Source organism: Ceratotherium simum, chromosome 34, assembly GCF_057802395.1.
Source record: "Ceratotherium simum simum isolate JZ-2026a chromosome 34, ASM5780239v1, whole genome shotgun sequence".
In the NCBI taxonomy this organism is placed as follows: Eukaryota; Metazoa; Chordata; class Mammalia; order Perissodactyla; family Rhinocerotidae; genus Ceratotherium; species Ceratotherium simum.
In genome coordinates, this window is record NC_141933.1 from 1,254,956 (window position 1) to 1,280,058 (window position 25,103).

The window sequence follows — 25,103 nt, forward strand, 5'->3', positions numbered from 1 at the left end:
CCCGGGAAGACCCGCGGGGCTCCCTCCCGTCCGCCGCGGCCCAGCTCAGAGCCCTCTGCAGGCTCTGCGGGACAGAGCTGCAGGTGTCGGGAAACGGCTAAGCACTTCGCGCGCGCGGCGGACTCCGACCCGGGCCCACGCTGGGAGGGAGGGGGCGGAGCCCGCGGGAGGAGGGAGGGTGCATGCGCGCGGGCGGCACGTGACCCGCGTCTTCCGGCCGCGCGCGCACACGCACGCTCCGCGCACGCGCAGTCCGCGCCGGCTGCAGCTGATCTCATGGCGTCCGAGAGGCTCCAGAGCCGGCCGGCCTGCCTGCTGGTGGCCAGCAGCGCCGCCGAGGGTGAGGCCCGCGCGGGCGGGAGGGCGGGCGCCCGGGAGGCCGGCCTCGAGCACCCGGGCGCGCGCGTGGTCTCGGGAGGGAGTAGAGCCGCTCCGAGCGTCTGGTCCGGGCAGCCGCGGGTGGGCCCGGGCCTCTGCGGGGAGACGGTCTCGGTGCGGCCTGCGAGTGCTCAGCGGGGGCCCCCCGGGCAGAAGGAGCCGGTCAGTCGGGGGCCTCCGTGCGGCAGGGCCGCTGCCCCAGGGCCCCGGGGAGGGTGTGCGGAGGACGCGGGGTCGGCAGGCCTGGGGAGCACGGCCCTTCTGAGCGGTAGGTCAGGAGCGTGTCCTCCGTGCCCACCGCTCCGCCGCCCCGCCTAGCACACCCCCAGGAGGGCGAGGGGTTGGGGAAGGGACGGTCCTGGTGGACGGGGAGGTGTGGGGGCAGAGCAGGTAGGCCGGAGGGCGCCCGGCGCTGCTCTGAGCACTTCCCAGATCCTCACCTGTGCTTCCTCTGTCGCTGAGGGCAGTGATGAGCCCAAGGTGGCATCTCGGGGAGGTGGAGGGCCACGGTTGGGCCCTCGGGTCTGGCTCTGGAGCCTGGTCTCTTTCTCAGCCTCTGTAGCTGCCCAAGTGGGTGAGGTAGAGAGGGCTGCGGGTCATGAGGTCACGGGGTGCTGAGCCCCAGGGGCCTTGAGTGGGGTTTCCAGAATAAGGGCGGGAGGAGGCGGGGTCCCCCCCACCCTCTACATGGGGAGATCGAGGTGTGAGGAGCCACTGAGAATGGAGTTCAGTCCTGGAGAGGCAGGTTATGGGTTATCTCCAAAGGTGGCTAGTTGGAACGGGATGAGAGTGAGGAGGGGTCGCATCAGCTTGACTGTGCCGCAGGGAGGGGATGTTGAGGACATGGGGTGGGGGCACAGCTCTGAAAAGGCCGCTAGGCTCTGTGGGCAGGACAGGTGGGCCCCCCAGCATTCCTTCAGGGGGCCCTGGGCCGAAGCCGATGGGAGTGGGGAAGTGAGGGTTGAGGAACTGGGAGGGCAGAATTGGGCAAAGTCCAGAGATGATTTGGGGAGACTGTCTCTGTTCAACATGTGGGCTCTTTATGATGAATATGTGTTAATTTGTAAGAGTGAATAAAAATGAAAATAAGGGTTAGGGATTGGGTCCTAGGATTAAAATAAAGATGGGGAAACGCTGTCAAGCCCATTTAGAAGTAGACGTCCCTGTTGGGGCTGCAGCCTCTAGCAGCCAGGAGCCTTCCTGCTGGGCCAGGGCAGAGGGCTAGGAGCAGCGTGGGGGATGGGGGCGGGATGCGGGAGCTCTTGTGAGGAAGGGGCAGCATGTCTTTGGGTGAGGGTGAGGTGGTATCTCCGCCTGTGGGGAGGGGTCGGGATTCACACGTCCTACTGCTGACACTTGCCTCAGCCCCACCTCCCTGGACCCAGGCCTTGCTCACTGCCGCCCCTCCCTGGTGGTTCTGTGAGCGAGCGAGCTGTGTGAGGGAGATGCACACGTGGGTTTGCCTTCTGGACAGGCCTCTAGTGGCCAGGCCTGGAAGAGAGCCCACCCTGGGGATGAAGGGCCCAGTGGGCAAGGGCTGGTGCCCAGGGCTGTGAGAGGTGGGCCCCGGGTTGGGGGGTTGGGGGCTGCTCCCCATGGTAGTTCTGGGGCCAGGAGAAGCCCTGGGGTCTGGGCAGCCTCCGGCGTGCGTGGGTGGGGGTGGAGCTGTCTCGCCCTGCACCCACCAGGGATGTGCCCTTCTCGCAGGTGTGTCGGCCCAGTCCTTCCTCCACTGCTTCACGCTGGCCAGCTCTGCCTTCAACCTGCAAGTGGCCACCCCTGGGGTGAGTCCAGCCACCCCTTCTCCAACGAGATGTGCCGGGTCCATAATTTGGGGGGCGAGGCCAGGAGAGTGCTGTTCCCTGGGAGGAGCAGGGAGCCTGAGGTTGTGACCCCAGGGGAGCTGGCCTGCGCCGAGGGGCCAGGACTCTCAGTGGCATCATCAGGCTCTGGTCCCAGCCCGTGGTGAAAGGGGACCTTGCGTCGTGGGTTGGTATCTCTGGACGTGTGAGAGAAGGACGGCACAGCTTCCACCAGGAGGAGTTCTCACCTCCCACTGGTGCGGGACTCGGGGGTCATGGCCATGACGTGTCATGTGTTTGTCACTTGCACCTTTTCAGTGTTACCCCCGAGGTGGGGGGGACAGCTGCTGTTGCTTATAGTGGGAGACTGAGGGCCAGGGAGGGGCAAGTGGGGGTTGGGTGTGGCGAGGCCCCGGAGGGGGCTGGGCTGTTGGTTACCTTGTCCCCGAGGGGCTGCTGTCGTCTCAGCCCTCGTCAGCCTTTCCTTGAGTCCCTGTGAGCCGACAGCGGGTGTCCGGTGCTGACCCTGGTCTCTGGGCTCCGCAGGGGAAAGCCATGGACTTTGTGGACGTGAACGAGACCAACTCGCGCTGGGTGCAGGACTTCCGCCTCAAGGCCTACGCCAGCCCCGCCAAGCTCGAGTCTATCGACGGTGAGGGGCTGCGGGCGCCTGAGAACATGGAGGGTCGGGTGTGTGGGGTTCCAGGTGGGTTTGTGGCTCCCACAGCACTCCCTCACTCTGCTCCTGAAGTGCTCTGGGGCTTGCTGCAAGGTGCCGTGACCGTCCGGGGCAGCGTCCAGTCCTGCGTCCTGGGCCCGGGGTTCCCAAGCTCCGTCTGGGGAGAGAGGTGGCGGCACATGGAGACGTGGGAAGGTGGTGCCCGGGCCTTGGCAGCCTCAGCCCATGCAGGGAGAGTGACAGGTGACGGCAGCTGGCCGGCCGGAGCAGAGAGGAGCCGGGCTGATCCCTGTGGAGGGCCTGGTCCCGCCAGCGACCCCGCTCTCTGTGACTGACCGGCCTGTGGTCTCCCCCAGGTGCCCGGTACCACGCCCTCCTGATCCCCAGCTGTCCGGGAGCCCTGTCCGACCTGGCCAGCAGCGGGTCCCTGGCCCGCATCCTGCAGCACTTCCACTCCGAGAGCAGTAGGTGACCTCTGGGACAGGGGTGGGGGTTCTGTAGAGGCCTGAGAAACGGGACTCCACCAATGGGGAGGAGAGGCAGGAAGACGCCGGGATGTGGTGGGGGAGGGCTGTGGGCAACGACGGCCGTGGAGCGCAGGGTTCAGGGTTCAGAGCTGGAAACGTGGGGTCACTTCAGGAGCCAGACAGAGCCGATGTGAGGAGCCTGATTCTGACCAGTGAGTGGACAAGCTTGCTTGGCTGTCCACACACACGGGGGTGGGGTGCCCCCACCCCATCCCTCCTCCTTGACTTTGTGCCCTCAGGTCACCATGCCTGCGGGCCCTCTGCCTGTCCCCTGCTGGGACTGGTGACTGTGCCCCCCCACTGGGCTCCTCCGAGGTGGGTGGGCAGGATACTGGCTTTGTTCCTGGTGGGGTTTGGGGTTCCAGGGCAGCAAGGGGCTGAGAGGAAGGCTGCTCTGTGGAGACACGGCCTGCCGGCCCGGTCTGGTGTTGGGCTGTGATGGGCATGTTGGCAGGACGGGAGCGGGATGCTCATTAGGGACCAACAGGAAGAAAGCTGGGGGCTGCACATGGTGTTCTTTGTTGGTGGGGACGTAGCCTCCTCTCCCCAGCGTGGTCTGGACAGGCAGCGATTGTTCTTGGCCGCCTCGGCCATGGGAACGCACTTGTGCCAGGCCCTTCTGGGAGGAAGGCTTGGAGCCAGGGTGACCGCTCGGCGGGACGGGGGCACCGTCTCCAGAGGGACGGGAGGAGGGGCAGTGGGTGTGGAGCCCTCCTGGGTTTGGCAAATGGACCTGAGCGCCCTTGTGACTCCTTGTATCTGGTTCTTGGCCACCAAGACGTGAGGAGATTTGGGCTCTAAGCCCAGCCTGGTCCTGAAGCCACAGCCCTTGATGTTTCCGGGCAGAGGAAGGGGAGTGGGAGGGCAGATGGGGGCAGTGGCCTCCAGGAGCTCCTTGGTGGCGGTGTTGGGAGAGGGCAGGAGGCCCGGGCAGGCGTCCAGGGCCTCAGGCCTCGCCCTGCCCACTGTTTCAGAGCCCATCTGTGCTGTTGGCCACGGTGTGGCTGCCCTCTGCTGTGCCACCAACGAGGACAGGTCCTGGGTGTTCCAAGGCTACAGCATGACAGGGGTGAGTGCAGCGCAGGGTCCCTGGTTGCAGACGAGCCCAGAGGTCTGCACCTGTGCCTGAGAGCGGGGCCATGGTCCCCTCTGGAGTTCTGGCACAGGCCAGCGGTTCTTTGTGCTCTGCGCCCCCCTCCCTGCTGACATCATCCACGCCGCCCCCATGGCGCAGGGCCCCAGCCCTGGTCACTAAGCTGTGGACGCATGGGAAGGGAGTCCGGCAGGAAGGCTCTGCTGCAGGGGGAGGTGGGTTCGGGCCGAGGCCTTGCTTCCCTTCCTGTGGAGGGCACGATGCCCTTTGTTTCCAGGAGGTGGTGCTGCTGTTTGGGTGGAGGGCCTGGGTGGCCCGGGAGCCAGAGTGAGGGTCCTGGGGAGGGAGGGTCTGTGCGGTGAGCCCCGAGGCCAGCCTGGTGTGGGGTTCAGGGCAGGGCGGGAGGAGAGGAGCCGGGCTCCTCAGTCGAGCTCCACGGCCTCCTCGTGTCGCTCGGCGCCCTCTCCCCACCCTTCCAGCCACCGAGAGGCTCAGCTGAGGCCCCCTGCCCAGCTCATTCTGGTCACCCATGTGCCCTGGTTCTGGGGGAGCAGATAACAGCCATCCCCTCCCCCACAGCGGCCCTGTGACCCCGAGACGTCCCATGGCGGGAGGGCCTCCCCCTCGGCCCCAGCCTCTGGCACTGTCTACCTTAGCCCAGAGGTCCGAGTCATGGAGCAGTGATTCACACCCCCATCCCCACCCCCACGTGTAGGGCCTGGCCCCCTGCCCTGGTTTGGACCTGCCTGACCTGGGGCGGGTGCCCGCTTCCCCGCAGCCCTCCGTGTACGAGCTCATCAGGGCGCCTGGCTTTGCCCGCCTGCCACTCATCGTGGAGGACTTCGTGAAGGACGCGGGTGCCAGCTTCAGTGGTGAGCTGGGCGGGCACTCACTGGAGGCAGTGGGGCTGCCTGCTGCAGCCTGTGGGCAACAACGGCCAGGCCAGCCACCCAGAGCTGAGTGTCCAGTCGACACTGGTGGCCGGCAGCTCTGAGACCCAGCAGCCTGACCCACTCAGTGGCCGCCGGAGTCCACCAGGAGCTCGTGGCTCCTGAGATGGTCGGTGGGGGTCATTCTTGGGGCCGAGCCTGGTGAGTGGCATGGCCTGAGGCCTGTGTCCTCGGGCCTCCTGCAGCCAGTGAGCCTGATGCCGTGCATGTCGTGCTGGACCGCCACCTCATCACCGGCCAGAATGCCAGTTCCACCGTCGTGGCCCTGCAGAATCTGCTCTTCCTCTGTGGCAGCAGGTGAGGGGCGGTGGGCGGCGGCGGGGGTCGGTTCCTGGCTCATAAGCGGCCCTGTTGCTGGGCCAGCTTGGCAGTCCTGCTCTGGTGCCGGTGCCTGAGCCTTGACCCGGCGCCTGTCCTGCAGGAAGTGAGGCTGAGCCAGCCCGCCTGCCAGCGCCACCTCCAGACGGCCCAGGTGTGCCCTCCTCAGGCCTCCAGGGACCCCGCTCTGTGACAGCCTCGGAGAGTGACTTTCAGACCTCCTGACCTGGCCCAGTGGGATTGTTGGAGGCCTCCAAGGAGCAGCCCTGAGGGGCGTCAGCTCGGGGTGGGTGGGGGCGGCCCCAGCCTCCAGCACGTCCTCCTTGGGGCAGAGGCAGACAGTGCTGAGGTGTTGCACTGGCCCCAGGCGGTCACTGAAAAGTCCAGGCTGAGTGTTCCCTGGGGAGGTGGTGCTGAGTGAGTCGGCTCTGGGGGTCCCGGGATGGGGTCTTCGCCCCTCTGGTCTTCCTGGGGCCGGCACTGGATGGCCGAGTCTCTCCCCTCTGCCTGTCCCTGTCCACCCGGGTGGAGCAGGGGCTGAGCCTCCCCAGGAGCCAGGATGACCATGCCAGCTGGGCCAGGGCTCTGGGAGCCCGCTTCCGGGTGGTGAGGGCTGTGCTTAGGCCTGTGTGCTGCCCCCCACCCCATTGGGCGTTGGTGGGGCCCTGTGGGGTGGGGCCAGCTGGCTGGAGCTTGCTCAGCACTTTCACTCCCCGAAGGTGAAGAGGGTCTCCTGGGGGCCACAGCTCCTAATCCCCAGACTGGGTGGTGCCGAAGGATGGGTCTGAATGTTAACCTTGCCTGGGGAGTGGTTTCAAAACAGGATGGTGACCCCATGTGAGGCCAGGATGGACCTCAGGGCGGACACCGCACTGTGGCCGCATCCCTTCTGACATTGAGAGAAACACGTTTAATTGTGAATACAACACCGTGGGTTTCTTAAGAAGACAGCGCTGCTCACCAGGCCCTGCCCGATAGCCCCAGGTCACGTGGCCGTGCCCAGTTTTGCAGCTGCTCCGCAGGTTTCGGGGTGGAAGTGACGGAAGTGTAAGCTCCACTTGGAAGGAGGCCTGGTGTGTGGCCTCCTGGGTCAGCTGGGGTGGCGCTCAGTCCTCGTTTCCCAGGCCCTGGCCAGGACTTTGCTGGGGATGCCGTGCAGCTGTCCAGCCGGCTCCCTCCCAGCGCAGCGTGCTCGTGCTCCAGCCTCCCCGGGCGTCTCGCCTGGGCGTTGGCCCTGGGGTGAGGCCTCCAGGAGCCACTCGGGTCCTCTTGGGTGTTCCCCACCTTCCTGTCCCCCCTCCTCACTGGCTCTGCCTCATCCAGCCCTTCAGAGCAAAGAAGGAAGGAAGGAAGCAGGGCCACCCCCCTAGTCCCAGACCGCTTCCTTCTAGCCACATAGACCACGTGGAGATGCCGCTGTACGTGCCCTCTGTTGGTGTTTCCTGGGAAGATGGTGTCCCGGGAAGAGTTGTCCTGCCCTCCGTAGAACGGGCCTAGCCAGCTCCCCTGCAGGGCTCGGTCAGCCCCCATGGCTGCAGTGGCTGCAGTTATCACCCCGTGGTGATGGACGTCTCTGGACAAAAGGGTTTTTTAAAGATGGTGCCTGGGCCGGCCCTGTGGCTTAGCGGTTAAGTGCGTGCTCTCTGATGCTGGCGGCCCGGTTTCGGATCCCGGGCGCACACCGACGCACCGCTTCTCCGGCCACGCTGAGGTCGCGTCCCACATACGGCAACTAGAAAGCTGTGCAACTATGACATACAACTATCTACTGGGGCTTTGGGGCGAAAATAAATAAATAAATCTTTAAAGATGGTGCCTTAGGGTCGTTACATACGTTATCTACAAAGAGCTCATAACACTTGCCAAGGGCTTGTGATCTGTGCTTCTCAGCTTTCCAGACCAAGGCGCAAGGTGGGCTTTGCGGAGGGGCCCCCAGCCCTGTTCCCTGGGTGCCCCGTGGTGGCTCAGTCCAGGGTCTGCTAGGTCCAGGGCCCGGGGCTGGGGGCTGGGGCAGCCCACGAGGCTGGCAGGAGGAGGAGAGCGAAGACCTCCAGGAAGGTGCAGGGAGTGGGTGCAGGTGCCCTTGGGGATTTCCCCACATGCCCAGGGTATTTCAAACAGACTGACGTCTGCCCAAAAGAAATAAAAACCTACAACCCCATGGAAATGGTGCATGGACGTTCCTAGCAGCATTGTTCATGGTAACGAATGGGTAAGCAAGTTGTAGCTCCTGTAAATGGAATATTCTTTTTTTTTTTTGTGAGGAAGATCGGCCCTGAGCTAGCATCTGCCAGTCCTCTTTTTGCTGAGGAAGACTGGCCTAGGGCTAACATCTATGCCCATCGTCCTCCACTTTTTTTTTTTTTCCAAGCTGAAATTTTATTTAAAATGTAAAAGAAGTGGTTCTTGAAAACATCCTCCACTTTATATGGGACGCTGCCACAGCATGGCTTGCCAAGCAGTACATCGGTGCGCGACCAGGATCCGAACCGGCGAACCCAGGGCCGCTGCAGCGGAGCGTGCGCACTTAACCGCTTGCACCACCGGGCTGGCCCCTGGAATATTCTTATTAATGGACAATGTTAATATCCTTACAGTGGAATATTATTTGGTCATAAAAAGGAATGAAATTGTGATAACATTCTACAACATAGGTGAACCTTGAAAACGTCATGCTGAGTGAAAGAAGCCAGACATAAAGGGCCACGTGTGTTATGTCATCAATATGAAACATCCAGAAAATGCAAACAAAATAGGTCATTTGTGGGCAGGAATGGGCACAGGGCCATGATATCTCCTTTTGGAGTGATGGAAAGATTCTAAAACTAGATGGTAGCTATGGCTTTACGGGCCCAAAAGTCATTGGATGGTATACGAGTGGTGGGCTCAGCGTATGTCATATCCGCAGTTGCGCAGGCACCGACCCGAGTCTCATCCCGAGAGCTCTGTGTCCTAGGATGCAGCCCATTGACCAGCTCAGGGAGAAGCCTTGGCCTCCCATCCCACCAGGCAGCCGAGGGCTGGGAGGGACGGGGCAGAGGGTGAAGCCCCGCCCACCACTTGGACACCCCCCGCCCACCCCAAGGCTGCCTCCTCAGCACCCTGGATGGGCTGACCTGCCCAGAAGGGCCAGGCTGGGGCACCTGAGGTGGCGCAGCCCATGGTGGGCCCCGTCCCCACAGCCCTGTGCTGTCTGTGGTGCTGCCCCTGCCCTTGGGGAGGGCGGCCAAGAGGCCACTCCAGAACCACGGGCTCCCAGCTCACCCACAGGGCCTGTGCCTGACATCCCTGCAGAGAGCTGTGGGGAACTGGGGCCTGGGCCTGCTGAGGGCTCCCGGGGAGGGGGTAGGAGGGGCTGCCCAGAGCAGGGGAGGGGCACTGGGGACTCCCTGCTGACCCTCAGCCGGACCCAGGGCACTGTGTCAACAGGTCTGTCTCGACACCCTGCTGCAGCTGCACAGACCAAGAGTGGCCAGCCCTCTACACCAGGGCAGGGGGTGGGCAGACAGGGCCCTGGTACCGCCCCCCCCAGCTTGGGGACAGTCTCACCTAGACCCTGCATTGCTCCTTCCAGGAACAGAGGCTAGCCCCAGGGGAGAGAGAAGGGCTACTCTGTGGATCACCTGTCACTGCCCCCAAGCCCTTCCCCGTGCAGCATGCAGCATGGAAAGTCCAAAAAGTGCAATGAAAGTGTCTCTTCACGAGCTGTGCCATGCCCATCACTCTGAGTTTCAGAGGTGCGTCCAGAATGTTGTGGTTTCTAAGCTGGTGGCCAGTGCCGTCCCCATGAGGTGGCGCCACTGCCCTGCACGGGAGCCTGGCATCCCAGGAAGGCCTGCCTGGCCGGTATGGGGGCAGCCTGGATAAGAGGCAGGATGAGCTGTCCCTAAAGCAAGAGGGAGGTTGAGCAGGTGCTGCTCCTCTCTGCTGGCACTGGCGTCTGCACAACTGGAAGCGCAGTGCAGTTTCGACGCTGGGGGCCCCTGGGACTCCCTGTCCCCAACTCCACTAGCAGCCCCTACGGGCCTGGGGCTCATCAGGGGCTCTGGGCACAGAAGTGCTTGGGCTGGTCCCCACCTTCCAAGTCAAAGGCCTCCCAAGCTCCCAAGTCACGCCGCCCGGTTCCTGAGGTGAGGGGCTGTAACTGCCTGTCACCCCAACTGAGTGCCCTTGCAGGGCTCTGGACCCAACCCCCTCTCCGTCAGGCCCAGGGTGCAGCCGACAGCTGGGCCGTCGGTGGCCAGGGGGCAAGGGGATGGGGCCAGTGAAATGAAACAGCACAGGAAAAGTGACAGCTTTAATGCATTAGGCAAAATTTTACATAAAATCAGAAATGTATGATCCATCCCCGCTCCAATTGTAAAAAATGCAAGATTCATCGCAAGGCATGTGCAATCAGATCCCAATTCAAAGATGTCCAGCTGCAGGCACCGCACTACTTGCCATTCTCTGCGCTGAACATTCGTTCCTGCAAACGGACAGTGTGAGAGATGCCGGAGCGCAGTGGGCAGCTCACTGCCTGCCTTTGGCACAAGACTGGAGGGCCCTCTGCCAGGTCTGCACCCAGGGCAGGGTCCCAGCAATCCTGGGGATCTCCTGGGGCCACAGAGCCTGACAGTCACCGCCCCGGCTGCCAGAGGCGCGGACACACGGGGTCCCGCAGAGTTCCAGCTCAGCCGACTACCCCGGGCACTCACCGTCAGCATCCGCTCCAGCTTCACGGCGTCCGCAGCAAACTTGCGGATGCCGTCGGAGAGTTTCTCCACGGCCATCTGGTCCTCGTTATGCAGCCAGCGGAAGGCCTTCTCGTCCAGGTGGATCTTCTCCAGGTCGCTGGCCTGGGCTGGGGGAGGACACACCAGGGCCTTCCACGCCTGCCCGCGCCCTGATGGCACCTGCCCATCCAGACCCTCGGGCTCAGAGCCACCCTGAGCCCTCACTGCCTGGGGTCTCCCACGCGGCAGGTGGGACACAGGCTGCCTTAGCCCTGGCTGGAGACGTCACCCCATGGCTGCAATTCGCCCGGCTGTCTCCTGCACCCTCGGGTGACCGAGGGGCGCTGTCCTGGCAGTGGCCCGATGTGGAGGGCCCAGGAGCTTACCCGCCTTGGCCGAGAGCACAGGCGTCAGCTTGGTGCTGTCCTTGAGCAGCTCCCCCAGGAGCTTGGGCGAGATGGTGAGGAAGTCGCAGCCCGCCAGCGCTTTGATCTCGCCCGTGTTGCGGAAGGAGGCGCCCATGACGATGGTCTTGTAACCAAACTTCTTGTAGTAGTTGTAGATCTTGGTGACACTCTTCACTCCTGGGAGGACACGCACTGTGTTCCGGGACGCCTCCTGGACAGCCGAGGCAGAGTCCCTGCTGCCCCGCCCGGAGCTGCTACCCCGTGCCCCCGTCTGACCCCACCCACCCGACCCCATGCCCCGACCTGACCCACACCCAGCGCACCCCAGCCTGGCTCTGGGAGATAGGCACAGGCTCCTCGCTCGGCCTCTGTGCTGCTGCAGGGGCCGCACCCCTCGCCCCAGCACCTCAAAGGGCAGCTCACCGGGGTCCTCCAGGGGCTCATATGATTTCTTGTCTGTGTTTGCCACATGCCAATCAAGGATGCGCCCCACGAAGGGGGAGATGAGCGTCACCCCTGCCTCGGCGCAGGCCACGGCCTGGGCGAAGGAGAACAGCAGCGTCATGTTGCAGTGGATGCCGTGCTGCTCCTCGAGCTCTCTGTGGGGACGGGGACAGGGATGAGGTGGGCGTGAGCGTGGCCGGGGACCCGTGGGACCCACGGGCAGTGGCAGGGGTTCCCACTCAGGGCTGCCCGTGAGCACCTGTCGTTTTAACGTGGGCAGATGCTCAGGATTCATTACCAGAGAGGCGGGAGAGGGCCGCCCCTCCCGTCCAGAGCAAATCTGGGCTGCTCACTAGGGCTCTCTCTGGCTAGTGGGTCATGGGTGATGGTTTCTTCATCAAACCCTCATTTCAAAACAAGGGTAAAGGCAAGAGAGGTCCCAAGATGCAGTGGGTCTCTACAACCCAGACACCTGCACCAGTAGCCAGGACCCGGGTCCCTCACTTCACAGACCCACCAGGGCTGGCGGTCACCGAGTCCTCTCTGACTGCAGTGCTGTCCAGCTCTGTCCCGCCCTCCCCTCCCCCACCGCTCACCCTCACCCTTCCCAGGCCACCCTGCAGCAAGCCCACGGCGCTCCAGCCCTCAGAGAGGAGCCCCACCACGCTGGGCCCCTTGCCGCTGCTTGTCCTGCAGGAAGCTGTCACAGTCCACCCCTGAGGACAGGGCCATGGCCACGCTCTGCCACGGGCCGGGGTGTGGGCTGTGACAGCTGAGCCTCCGCTCAGGCCCCTCCAGCACAGGTTCCCGTCCCAAGGCACAGTGTCAGAGGCGCCTCCGCTGCGTGGCCACGTGGGGTGTTCAAGAAGCGAGGCTGCAGAGCCCAGACCCACATTGGGGGTCGGCACATGGCACAGACACGGTGGGAAAGAGCCTGCGGCAACTCCCACGCCAAACACTGAGCGACCTTGTGACCCAGCAGCCCCACGCCCAGGTATGTGCCCACAAGAGGGGACACAACCACACTAAACTCACACGGGCGGTCCCCAACTTACAATTTTCTTACTTTATGATGGTGCAAAGGCCATACTCCTTCAGTAGAAACTATACTTCAAATTTTGAATTTGATCTTTTTCTGGACTAGCGACATGCGGTGCAATCCTTTCTCGTGATGCTGGGCATGGCAGCCCCAGATCACGAAGGTGAGCGACCGACATGCGGACAGCCGTGCTGCCTTTCCCTGTCAGCACAGTGCTCAGTCACACGAGACGCTCAGCCCTCTCTCACAACAAAGGCTTCGTGTGAGAGGACTCTGCCCACCGGTGGCTAACGTTAAATGTCCCTCCCGACCAGGGTGAAGGCAGGCGAGGCTACACTGGGATGTTCGGCAGGTTGGGTGGACTGAATGCATTTTCAACTTACGATGCGTTTATCAGGATGCGACCCCATCCTACAGGAGGGAGATCTGTACATGGATGTTTATAGCAGCATCATCCTCGACAGCCCCAAAGGTGGAAATAGACGTGTCCATCAAAGGATGAACAGACTCGCAAAATGCGGTGTAGACACAGTGGAGGATTAGCCTTAAAAGGAATGCAGCCCTGACATGTGTGAACCTGGGAAACATGCTGAGTGAGGGAAGCCACACCAAGGCCTCGTGTCGTAGGACCCTTTATGTGAAATATCCACAAGAGGCACGTCCAGACACAGAAAGGAGGCCTGTGGTTGCCGGGGGACGTGGAACGAGCAAGCACAGGGACAGATGGTGTGAAATGAGCCACTGTGACACGGCTGGTCGAGCATTGCTGGTGTCGGCTACTTCTGGGCGAAAACACCACAGGAGTTCTCTGTCTTTACGTTTTTCTCTCTCCTGCACACCGGGAGTACGTTTGGTACAAGGATAATGTGTTCCTTACAGACTGTCCATGTCAGCATGCGCTGATGAGGACGGGGGAGGGGAGGCAGCAGCTGTGGGTACGCACAGGGACTCTGCTTTTCTCTGGGTGGTGAGATGGCTCGTCTGAGCTATGGGCCGTGTCCTCCACGCTGCCCCCGAGGGCTGCAGGTTCAACTTGCCTGCAGCCCTGAGGCCCCTACCCCTAGAATGGAGGCAGAACAACCGACAGCCCCCTCTGCACGGGGGACTTACTTTCCAGCCTGAATTCCTTCCCACGTTGACGACAGCTTTATTAGAATCCGCTCCTTGCTGATTCCTGCTTCCTTGTAGAGCTCGATGAGGCGGCTGGCGCGGGCCACCATGGCGTCCTTGTCAAAGGAGAGCCTGCGAGAGACAGGGGCCGTGATGAGGAGCAGCCTCACCTCAGGATGCGGGCGCAAGACCCCAAGCCAGCCGTGAGCTGCGCAGTGAGCAGGGCCCTGCCACGCCCTCACTTGGGGGGCAACTTAGGCCCCCAAGTCCCGATCACGTGCTTTCATGGGATTTATACCAAAACGTGGGCTGGAGATGAATCGCTGAACAGGGAGTGCCAGCCGCCGTTTCTCAGAGCGGAGCAGGCCTCCTGAGCACTCGGCCCCACTCGAGAAACTACGGCCAGAGCTGCTTCTGCCCAACCCGTCGACCGGCAGCCCCGAATCCTTACCTCGCATCTACTTCGGTTGATACTCGGCCTGGAATCTTCTTCAGTATTTCTGCTCCAAACAACACGAAAAGTTTATCAATAGCATTTTTAATCTGTTCTTCTTCTGACCTGAAATTCAAGGAAAAAATTAGGTTAGAAGCTTGGGCACGAGATTCTACAAAACGAATCCCGTTTTTCCTTTGCCAAATTCCTTTCCCTCCATCTTCTTTTTGCTTAAAAAATTTTTTTATCGTGCTAAAATACACATAGCATAAAACTGACCCTCTCAGCCACTTTTAGGTGCACAGTTCAGTGGCATTAAGAGCACTCACATTGTGGTGCAGCCATCACCACCTCCCACCTCCAGAACTGTCTCATCACTCCAAACTGAATCCCTCCATTTTTTGGCACTTGAAAAACAATCTTTTCAATCTCTCTGAAGTTGCCTGGAGGCAGACAAGTGAAGTGCACAATGGTGTTCCAAAGTGGACCACTGTCTGAGGGTCCTCCTTAGCCCACTACACACGGAAGATCTCCAGCACATGCGTGCGTCAGAGGTTAGAGCCGGCGGGGACCGGGCGCAGGGTCTGCCTGGTGATCCCTAAGACCACCACCACCTCAGCTGATTCCAGGAGCACTCTCCCCCTGGCAGGGGAGAAGGGAAGGGGAAGCTGGCTAAGACCGGGGGTGCACGGGTGGAGGGCAGGGCAGGCTCAGTGCAGAGCAACCGTCACACACCTGCACATCGCCTAGACCTCAGACACGGGAGCACCAGAAAGGGACAGGCCAGGACAGGGTGAGCTCCCAGCCAGGGCCACTGTCCCCTGCAGGCGCTGCTCTCAGCTGTGCAATAGCACCCTGACGAAAATTTAAAACATCTAGAGGGCCAGCCCTGGTGGCCTAGTGGTTAAGTTTGGTGCACTCTGCTTCAGCGGCCTGGGTTCTGTTGTAGTGTACAGACCCACACCACTTGTCTGTCAGTGGCCATGCTGTGGTGGTGGCTCACATACGAAAACAGGAAGATTGGCAGCAGATGTTAGCTCAGGGTGAACCTTCCTCAGCAAAAATAAAACAAAACAAAACCAACCACCAAACATCTAGAAAAGGCAAATCTATGGAGACAGAACCTGTCTGTAGTTGCCTGGGGGAGGGAGCAGGGACTGACTGCAAACGGGCACCAGGGAACATTCTAGAAGGTGCATGTATTCTAAACCTGGATTGTGGCAACAGCTGCACCACTGCATAAATTTACCAAAACGAATCGGACTGACTGTGCACTTAGTGAATTTTACACCAATAAAGCTGTTAAAAGATAATAAAAGGACAGAAAGCAAGTCAGTGGTTGCCAGGGCTGGCAAGACTGACTACAAAAGGGGAGGCGGGATTTCCCGGGTGCTGCAGATGTCCTGCCTCTTGGCTGGGGTGGTGTTTATAGGGCTGTATATGGGGGCCAGCCCTGTGGTGTAGTGGTTAAGTGTACAAGCTCCACTGCTGGCGGCCCGGGTTCGGATCCCGGGCGCACACCGATGCACCGCTTGTCAGGCCATGCTGTGGTGGCGTCCCATATAAAGTGGAGGAAGATGGGCACGGATGTTAGCCCAGGGCCAGTCTTCCTCAGCAAAAAGAGGAGGATTGGCATGGATATTAGCTCAGGGCTGGTCTTCCTCACAAAAAAAAATAAATAAATATAGGGGTGTATATGTTCCTGTAAACAAGACTCTTTGAACTGTACACTTATAATGGGTGCAGTTTACTACATGTAAATAACATTTCAGCAAAGTTGATAAAAATAAAAAATAAAATATAAAATAAAAACTTAAAAAGACAGCTTTCTTTCCTTGAGTCTAAGACATCTGAGAACTAAAATTCAGTAAGGGAGGAAAACAACTGGATTAGCGTGGGGCCTGGTTATGCCCCTCGGCCCTGCAGGCATGTTCAGAGTGTTGTGTGTGCGCATGTGTGTGTGTGTCTGTGCATCCCGGCCGGGTACTCACCCGCCCAGCTTCTTGCCATAGGCAATGGCCTCCTCCACCAGCTCCTGGTAGGCGGGCATCTGCGCAGCAGCCAGGATCAGGGACGGGTTGGTGGTGGCATCCTGTGGTTTGTACTCGTCGATGGCTAGGGAAATAATTTGGGAAAGCACAAAAGTAAGTGGAGTGCTGGCTTTCACCCAGAAACCCGTGACAGGTCCCCTAAAGCCCTGAACACACAGAGTCAAAGTCTTCCGAGCCGGGGCACAGCCACGCTTCCCTGGCATCTCCTTCCCTGTCCCAGAAGGCTGGGCAACAGGCAGCTGTGCGCACAAGAACCCAGACTAAAGCCAGAGACCAAATGTGCCCCTGCGAGAGGTGATTACCACTGCAGAGCGAGGAGGGAGGCTGCTGGGAGAAGTCCGCACAGCACAGAGAGGCGCCTGGTGCTGCCAAACCGCCGTCAGGAGGCGCGCTGGCGCCCAAGGCAGTGACAGCTACCGCACACGGTCATCTTCAACGATTGCTTTCTTTCTCCTTTAAACTATTCCGTCTTTTAACACATTAGTTCTTTCTTGGTAACCAAGCTAGGAATTCCAAGAAACCAGTGGGGTTTGACCAGGAATCCCGTCGGCTAGGCTGTCAAAACGGCATATGGAAGGAGGGGGAGCTAGCCCACGGCCTTCACCTTCATCACACCGCCCATCGTCTCTAGGATGAACTGGTTCAGTAAATCAATTTGGCAAATCAGTATTTTCAAAGTATCCTTTGACGACAAAACTACAGAGATGGAGAACAGATTAGGGGCTGCCAGGAACAGGGAAGAGGGGACAGCTCCCAGAAGCACAAGGGAGATCTCTGTGGCCATGGGACAGCTGTGTCCTAACTGTCCTGGTGGCTAAACGAGTAGACACGGTTATAAAACCACCACCGAGGATGCCACCTCCCATGCAGGCTGACAACTGTGGACACTGAGCCAGGCCTGCAGTATGTGCTGCTGCCAAGTTCCTGGTTCCGATACCACTCCGTGGTCACACAGGCTGTCACCACTGGGGGACGTGGGCGAAGGATTCATGGGACTCTACGGGCTAATTTTGCAACTTCTTGTGACTCTATAATTATTTCAAAATGACAAGTTAAGAAAAAGCGCTCTGGAGCGGTGCTTATGCAGGTGTGTCAAACCCACCGAGAGATGCCCTGGAGATAGTGCCTCTCGTGATACACAACTGTGGCTTGATAAAGCTGACTTCTAACAGAATTGAAAACAAAACCAAGACCCATCTGGGGTCAACACATGGGTGTCAGGGTCCAGGGACCCAGTTTTGAATGCAAAACTGGGAGGAGTGGGTGCATTGTTCCAGGAAGAGCATCCACAGCTTTGATTATATTTTCAGGGAGGCCTATGACCCCCTCAAAGGCAAGAACCTTCCCTTCACAAAATGACCACAAAGCTGAATACTCTATTTACAACTATGTAACATTTATAGATATACGTTATCAACTAATGTATTTATAAAGTTGTTAATATTCATTAAAAAATATAAAATGTCAGTGCTTGGGTTTAGATATTTCTAAAAAGGAAAAAAAAAAAAAAAAAGCAGCATTCCCGGGTCCCCTCTTGCCTGAGTGGCCCTGTGTTGCCAGAGTGGGTAACAGACTAGCCATCCCGCGGCTGCTGCCCGCGGACAACCAGCAGGAAACAACACGGACTGGGGCTCTGTCAGCTAAGTGAAGATCGTCAAGTATTCTACGGGCTAAGAAGGGAAAAAACAGGCGCAGACAAGTGTGCAGACGCTTTCCCAGCACTCTCTATCCTACTGACATCATTGCCCAGAGGTCTGGAGGACAAAGGGTGGGGTGAAGAGGAGACTCTGACGTCCCGGGTGAGTAGGAGCTCTGCATCCCCAAGTCCCCCAGCTCTGACCAAGTGGGGAACTTTTCTCAGCGAGTTTAACGTACTCTGCTAGCAAGCCTACGGGTTGGACTCAAGACCATCACTGTCTCCATCTTTTATATTTAAGCAGCCAAATATGCTTATTCACTCTCCTCGGCTCTGCTAGATAAACAACCCTCTTACACTGTGTTACAAAGGGGAATTAAAGCCTGTTTCTCAAGTCACCGTGAGAAAGCAGAAAAGAGAGGAAGTCACTTCTGTATGGTGTCCACGGTACTCATAGCCATGGGCATTTCATGATTCTCCTGAAAATCCTATCTGTTCACGGCAGAACAGAAAGGAGGCTCATCTAGTCTGGGCCCCGCAGAGGACAGAAGAGCTAAGGACCAACAGCAGGATCCTTCTTCCTGCCTCTGTGTCTCCCCCGTGCTCTCCAATGACCAGGACGCAGACCCAGGAAAACGTCAATTTAACAGCAGGATAACCACGGCTTTCCTCAAGGCACCGAGCGGCATCCACCCGGCTCCGCGGCCCCAGGGGTGGGTGTCCAACTGTGCGGCACCCTGCCACAAACGGTCACCAGCGGCCAGGGCTGTCCCCTGGGCAGGGGCGGAAAGCGTGCAACAGGCGGTTTCAAAAGCAGGCGGTGTTACTGGCGGTTTCTGGTCTTTCTGGGCCCAGAACTGACCCGTGTTCCTGCTCGGCAGTCAGCACTCGCCGAACAGGACCGCACAAAGGGTCCCCGCGGACATCGGCGCCCCGGCCTCCCCGAGCCTCTCCCGAGCCCCGAGCTTCTGGGGCCCCGACCCGCCGCCCCGCGGACGCTCTCCGGGCTCCCGCCGCCGCAGGACCCGGCGAGGCGGGGCTCGGACTTCCGGCCCGGCAGGCCCCGCCCCGCCGCCCGCGCCCCGGCTGCCTCCCAGCGCGGCCGGCCCGGCCCCGGCCCCGGGGCCCCCCGGCCCCTGAGGACCCCTCAGGACCCCCGGTGCCCCGTCCCCACCGGGCCCGGCCCGCCCCCGGCCTCCACCAGCCCCCGCCCGGCGCGGCCTCCCGGCGCGCGGCCCAGAAGGCGGGGCCCCGCGCGGCCTCACCGTGGAAGTCGCCCGTGTCGGCCACCACGGTGGTGAACTGCTTGAGCTGGTCCAGCGCGCTCTCCATCCTCTGCCGCTTCACCGGGGACCCCGACATGGCGAGCGGCGGCGGCGGCGCGGCGACCACAATGCCCCGCGGGCCCCGCCCCCGGCGCCGGCCAATCCGCGAGCGGCGCGGGAGGGCGGGGCGGGGCGCCTCCGCGACGGCCAGGCCCCGCCCCCGAGCGACGCCCCGCCTCCGGAGACGACGCCCCGCCCCCGAGACGACGCCACGCCCCCGGGCCCGGGCCAGCTAGACAGGAGGCCGCTGCGGACAGCTCGGCGGTCCCCGGGCCCTGCGCCGCCCCCTTGTGAAATGCGGCAGGACGCCGAGAGGGCGAGCAGGGCGGCCTCGGCCGGCGTCCCCTGCGCGCACACTGAGCCCGCGGTCTGGATGGGCCTTGGGACACACCCCTCGGAGCGGTGCTGCCTCGTAGCCGTGCGCCCCCCAGCGGTGCCCCGCGGAGCCGTGTCCTTGGAGTCGTGCTCCCCTCCAGCGTTGTGTCCCTCACCCCCGGAGTGATGCGACGCGGAGCATCGCGATCCCCGACGGGCGCGCCGCCACTTTCCTCCTCTGCGAAATGCAGAGAGGGCCGTAGAGAGTTCAGGCCGGTGAGTCGTTACAACCCGCCCCCGGCGAGCAGTCACAAGACCGCAGACCCTGAATCTGGGCCGCCAACCCTCGGCCGCCGCAGACCGTGAAACCGGCCTTCGTCCTCCGGCCTCTGTGCTGCGCAGCTGCTCCCCGCGGGGAGGGCGTGCGCGGTGCGGGGCCGTCGGGGGGAGTGGGCCGGGCGTGCGGGCCTGGGCTTGGGTCGCTGCCCCCCTTCCTCGTGGCGCTGCGGGAGCCCGGGGCGCACCTCCTCCCCTCTGCCCTGGCCGCGCCCTCCAGGCCCTCACTCGGGTCACACGTGCCTGATGCCCGGGAAGGGGCCTGGAGAGGCGAGGTGGCTGGAGCTTAGGGCCTGCGGTTCATTTACCCCTGCGCAGATCCAGAGCCACAGGGATGTGGTTCGTTCCTTCCTTGCCTTTGTCAACCTGAAAAATAACATGGCCCGTTATTTTACCAACAAAACGAGGAACTGCAATTGGGTACATTTGAACTGTGGTGGTGAACCATAGGCAAGTCCAGAGGGCGAAGGAGAGGGGCTTGCCTTTATTGGGCAGAAGCGGAAGTAAGGGGGTGCCGGCTTTAAAACAAAGTTCATTGGGGGAGAGGGAGAGGGGGAGGGGGAGGAAGAGGGAGAGGGGGAGGGGGAGGGAGAGGGAGAGGGAGGAGTTCAGGGTCGTGGCGACTTCTCATTGGCTGAGATGTAGCAGCTTCTGATTGGCTGGGTTGTTGCTGGGTAAGGAGAAAATCTACCCTCCTCCTGCCTGGCTGTGTCGGGTAAGCTGCTGCAGTGGTGTCTGCATAATAACTCTGAATTAGGTTTCCTTATCCATTTCGCGCCTTTGATTCTGGGAACCCACTTCTGGAGATCTGTCCCAAATAAGGAGCTCTAAGTTCAGAAGGTGTCCTGAGGGCATTATGTACAAAATCAGTTATAGGAAACATAACTGCTGGTTTTTATGAGGTTGCTTGTCTGCCTTTTTTTTTTTTTAATTTATTGATTTGTAGGAGTTCTTTATATATTCTGGACCAAGTCTTTTGTCAGATGTGCATGTACTGCAGATATTTTCCCCAGGTCTGTGGCTTACCTTTTCATTTGCTTGACAGTATCTTTGATGAGAAGTTTTTAATTTTGATGAAGTTCAGTATATCAATTTTTAATTTTATGGTTAGTTCTTTTTTGTATCTTTTCTTTAAAAAATCTTTGCTGGGGCCGGCCCCATGGCTTAGCGGTTAAGTGTGCATGCTCTGCTACTGGCAGCCCAGGTTTGGATCCTGGGCGTGCACCCACCCGCCGCTTGTTGGGCCATGCTGAGGCGGTGTCCCACATACAGCAACTAGCAGGATGTGCAACTATAACATACGGCTGTCTACTGGGGCTTTGGGGAGAAAAAGGGGAAAAAAAAAATCTTTGCTTACTCCAAAATGACAAAAATATTTTCCTGTGGTTTCTTCTAGAAACATTTTAGTTGGGACTTTTATGTTAGAGTCTTTGATGGATCTCAAATTGATTTTGGGGCTGGGCCGGCCCTGTGGCTTGGCGGTTAAGTGCGCGCCCTCCGCTACTGGCAGCCTGGGTTCGGATCCCGGGCGCGCACTGACACACCGCTTCTCTGGCCATGCTGAGGCCGCGTCCCACATACAGCAACTAGAAGGATGTGCAACTATGACATACAACTATCTACTGGGGCTTTGGGGAAAAAATAAATAAATAAGTAAATAAAATAAAATTGATTTTGGGTATATTATGAGGTAGAGGTCAAGGATCGTTTTTCTCCACTGTTTCCATCTTTGTTGAAAGGATCTTCTTGTCTCCGTTGAAATGCAAAAGTAGGAAATACACTTCACAGAAGAAGATATATACTATTCCCCAGGGAAATGCAAATTAAAGCCACCATGAGCTATCTCCATTCTCTCACTCGAATGGCAAAAATACAGAAAGACTGACAACGCCCAGTGCTGGCGAAGATGTTGAGCAACTGGGACTCTCATACACGGCTGGGGGATGCAAAATGGCACAAAATGGACTCTTCAGAAGACAGTTCAGTGACTTCTCATAAACTCAAGTGTGTACTTACCGTGGGAACCATCCCCTCCACTCCTAGATAGAAAATCACACAGAGATTTGCACACAGATATTCACAGCAGCTTTATTGATAAAAAGTACAAACGGGAAACAGCCCAAGTGTCCCTCAGCAGAAGTGGGGTGTACAGTGTAACCTACTCGGCAATGGGAAGAACGGGTATGGAAGCCGCAACAACTGGATAAACGTCACGAGCCCGTCGTGAGTTCCGAAGAACGGAAGGAGCCAGACACCAAGAATACATGCCCGAGGTTCCATTTACCAGAAGTTCAGGGACAGGCTGACTATTCCTTCGTGGTGCTAATCCCCACGGTGGCTGCCTCTGGGGAGAAGGGGCAGGAGGGAGCTCTCTGGGGCGATGCATATGTTCTAGATCAGAGTTTCAAAGTGTGATCCGGGGCCAGCAGCACCAGTGCACCCTGGGAACTTTTTGAACCATCTGTTCTCCGGCCGGCCCAGACCCACGGAGCCAGAAGCTCCGGAACAGCCCGGGGTGATTCCCGTGCAGGCCAGTGTCTGAGAACCTCAGCTCTGTATCTTTATGGTGTAGTGGTCACTCAGCATAGACACTTGTCAAAACGCTTCCAAGTGCGCATCTCACCGTGCATAAATTTTACAAAAGAAAAAGGCAATGAAAAACACAAAACAAAATACAAACCCTTAGAAACAACACTTGCTTGGTATCCATCCCTTGGTTCTGAATATGCTGTCCTGGGTGGAAGATCTCGCAGACGCAGAAGAAGGTCTCCAAATCGGCGAGGCGCACCAGCGGTGCAGGGCCGATGGTGGATGGGGCCTGATGGGTGGTCCGGGCAGGGGGTGTTCCCGCTCCTCCCTCTCTCTGTCTTTTTTCCCATGTGTGGTGCAGAAGCAGAAGCCCCTGGGGGAGGGAATTATATGACTCCGGGGGAAGGACTGGGCTTGTTCGCCTGCTGGAAACCCCATCATGGCGCTGCTCCAGTGAGCACTTGCTCTCCCTTGACCTAGGCAAGGCCAGAAAGGCCCTCAGAACATTTTAGATCCCTGCAGGGTAAGAAAAACTGGCCAGTGCACGAGTCCAACCCCTGGTGCAGTTCCCTGTGGCAGGAACTCTCATGGGCCCATTTCTCAGATGAAGAGTGGGAGGTGCTGGGTCAGTAAGGCACTGGGGTCCAACTGGCCAGGGCTCTAGAGGCCGTGTCCTCAGTCACTCTCAGAAGTTGCCTGACCCATTATTCACAATAGCCAAGACTTGGAAGCAACCTAGGTGCCCAGCAAGGGATGAATGGATAAAGAAGATGTGGTATATATACACAATGGAATACTACTCAGCCCTAAAAAAGGATGAAATCTTGCCATTTGTGACAACATGGATGGACCTTGAGGGTATTATGGTAAGCGAAATAAGTCAGAGGGAGAAAGTCAAATACCGTATGATTTCACTCATAAATAGAAGATAAAAACAACAACAAACAAACATAGAGACAGAGATTGGATTCTTGGTTACCAGAGGGGAAGAGGGGAGGGAGGAGGGTGAAATGGGTGATTAGGCACACGAGTGTGGTGATGGACTGTAATTAGTCTTTGGGTGGTGAACATGATGTAATCTACACAGAAATCTAAATATAATGACGTACACCTGAAATTTATATGATGTTATAAACCAATGTTACTGCAATAAAAAAAAATATATATATATATATATAAAGGCGGGATATTTTGATGAATGCAAAGTTAAAGAGAATTTAGCATATGAGAAATTAAAATAAAAAAAGAAGTTGCCTGACCATCTGGGTGGAAGAGGAAGGTGTCCGCGGACTTTGCACCCGACGTTCCCACTGACTCGGAACACAGGCCGGAATTGTTTGCTGCCAGCCTCGCAGAAAGGGGCTGTGACTCTCCCTCCTGGAGAGGGAGAGGGAGAGCCTGGGGAGCTGGCCCCTTGCTGCTGGCGTTACCAGGCACCCGAATTAAAGCAGGTTGGATGCGTCCGTCAGCACACCTAAAGCACAGTCCACACAGCTTCCTTTATCCTGGCTTTGCTGGTTCCCTGGCTTTGCTGGTAAAACCTCAAATCATCACTCAACACTGTCGCTTACACGAGATGCTGTCCCACGGACACCTCGGGCCTTGCTTCACGCAGCTCGTGGGCTTGGGCCCCTCTGTGGGTCCGAACGATCCCTGGGAAGGCCGGCAGTGCTGGGCCTGGACCGGCTCAGCCCCTGCCAGAGAAACAGTTCTGGGCGGGAGGCGGGGAGCGGGGAGGTGTCATTGTGGCAACCAGGCTGGAGCGTTGGCTTGCCTACGCCAACCCCATGATCTCAGGGCGTCAGTGTGCCTCAGGAAACACAGGACCCCCAGAAGTCCCTGCATTGCCACCTGGACGCTCTAGTGCCAGCCCAGACAGTAGCCTTGAGGGGCCCGCTTTTGAAATGTGAGTTTGGAGGGAGGAGGTGAAGGGGTGAAGTTAAAGTCTCAGGGTTACGGAAGGAGAGGGGTAGGGGAGGAGAGCTTGGGGGGCTGGGGAGAAGACTCAGGGGCCTGCTGGCCAGCTCTGACCCCACCCAGGCGAGCTGGGGTGAGGGCTGGGGGCCCAGCACCTGTCGCGGCCCTTCCTGGCTGGCCCGTTCCCAGGGTACTCCCGAGCCCAGAGCCGGGCGGCCCAGGCGGTGGAAGGCAGGGATGACCCCCAGGGCACTCTTGCATAGGCTGCAGGGTACCTCCAGGAGCCTCGGTGCCTCCTGTGCACCCCCCCAGGTGCCCAGCACTGTACACTGACCCCAGGGACAGGCCGAGGGTCCGGAGGGGTCAGCGGGCGAGCGGCTGCCCTGGGGGGGCCCGGCCTCCCTGCAGGCCCTGGAAGCAGCAGCGTGCAGCGTCCACACAGCCGGGCATGAGCAGGGAGCACTCCAGGACTCCTCTTCCAGCTGGACCAGGACCAACCTGCAGCCAGGCCAGGCCGGCGGCATCATCCCCGGGAACCAGGCCCGACGAGTGGAGGCAGAGAGAAAGTGACAGAAAACAAGATAAGCGGCCGAGTGGACGCCAGCCCCATGCCGCCAAACAGCAGGAGCGGCAGACTGGGCTGGCCCACGGTGTGCGTGTCAAACGGCACGGCACGGAGTGTCCCCAAGGCCCATTTTTCAGCAAATGCTGAGTCCCCGGATGTGGGCTGATTCGAGGGCGTGGACAAGTGAGCCCAGTAGGGGAGAGGCCATCGGCCTGTGACGGGGGGACGTCAGGGAAGGCCTCACTGAGAAGCTGGCCTTCAGCAGACTCCAGGGCCTAGGGGAGAGCCAAGCAGGCATTGCAGACAAGACACAACCAGTGCAAAGGCCCCAAGGCAGGAGACGCCACACGGTCATAGGAACTGTAAAAAGATGAGGTCTGGAGGCAGCAGGGGACCCCTCGAGGCCATCCAGTGCTCCGTAAGGACTTGAGTCGGGATCCTGAGGGCTTGGGGCAGAGGAGGAACAGGACAGAACTTAGGTTTGAAAGGATCCCTCTGGGCACTGTGTTGGGTCAGACTGAGGGAGCAAGGTGG

The 25,103-nt window shown here is 59.4% G+C and overlaps 2 protein-coding genes across 5 annotated transcripts; one reads left to right on the forward strand and one right to left on the reverse strand.

Moving 5' to 3' along the window:
- Window positions 1–228: 228 nt before the first annotated feature.
- On the forward strand, window positions 229–7,560 carry GATD1 (glutamine amidotransferase class 1 domain containing 1). 4 transcript variants are annotated; one of them, XM_087422428.1, is made up of 8 exons: window positions 229–340; window positions 2,086–2,162; window positions 2,727–2,832; window positions 3,216–3,323; window positions 4,361–4,455; window positions 5,195–5,351; window positions 5,615–5,726; window positions 5,851–7,560. In XM_087422428.1, exons 1-8 carry the CDS (start codon window positions 277–279, stop codon window positions 5,855–5,857), a joined length of 726 nt encoding a protein of 241 aa, XP_087278554.1. In that variant the 5' UTR covers window positions 229–276; the 3' UTR covers window positions 5,858–7,560. The 4 variants fall into 4 exon arrangements, with proteins under 4 accessions (XP_087278554.1, XP_087278551.1, XP_087278553.1 ...); XM_087422425.1 differs by having other exon boundaries at window positions 7,139–7,560; XM_087422427.1 differs by having other exon boundaries at window positions 5,258–5,351; window positions 7,139–7,560.
- A 2,471-nt stretch (window positions 7,561–10,031) lies between these two features.
- On the reverse strand, window positions 10,032–18,989 carry TALDO1 (transaldolase 1). The gene is made up of 8 exons (XM_087422424.1): window positions 18,848–18,989; window positions 15,887–16,010; window positions 13,914–14,021; window positions 13,463–13,594; window positions 11,293–11,468; window positions 10,849–11,046; window positions 10,445–10,590; window positions 10,032–10,215 (listed from the first exon to the last, which is right to left on the reverse strand). Exons 1-8 carry the CDS (start codon window positions 18,942–18,944, stop codon window positions 10,183–10,185), a joined length of 1,014 nt encoding a protein of 337 aa, XP_087278550.1. The 5' UTR covers window positions 18,945–18,989; the 3' UTR covers window positions 10,032–10,182.
- Between the last annotated feature and the right edge of the window lie 6,114 nt (window positions 18,990–25,103).

What these genes read in the sequence shown, in the direction of transcription:
- GATD1 (XM_087422425.1), top strand. Translation starts at nt 277, where the DNA reads ATGGCGTCCGAGAGGCTCCAGAGCCGGCCGGCCTGCCTGCTGGTGGCC. An exon ending in GCACTTCCACTCCGAGAGCA is followed by an intron (nt 3,324 to 4,360) that starts GTAGGTGACCTC and finishes CCACTGTTTCAG; the next exon opens with AGCCCATCTGTGCTGTTGGC. An exon ending in CGCGGGTGCCAGCTTCAGTG is followed by an intron (nt 5,352 to 5,614) that starts GTGAGCTGGGCG and finishes GGCCTCCTGCAG; the next exon opens with CCAGTGAGCCTGATGCCGTG.
- TALDO1 (XM_087422424.1), bottom strand. Translation starts at nt 18,944, where the DNA reads ATGTCGGGGTCCCCGGTGAAGCGGCAGAGGATGGAGAGCGCGCTGGAC. An exon ending in CGACACGGGCGACTTCCACG is followed by an intron (nt 16,011 to 18,847) that starts GTGAGGCCGCGC and finishes TTATTTCCCTAG; the next exon opens with CCATCGACGAGTACAAACCA. An exon ending in TGTGCTCTCGGCCAAGGCGG is followed by an intron (nt 10,591 to 10,848) that starts GTAAGCTCCTGG and finishes GTCCTCCCCCAG; the next exon opens with CCCAGGCCAGCGACCTGGAG.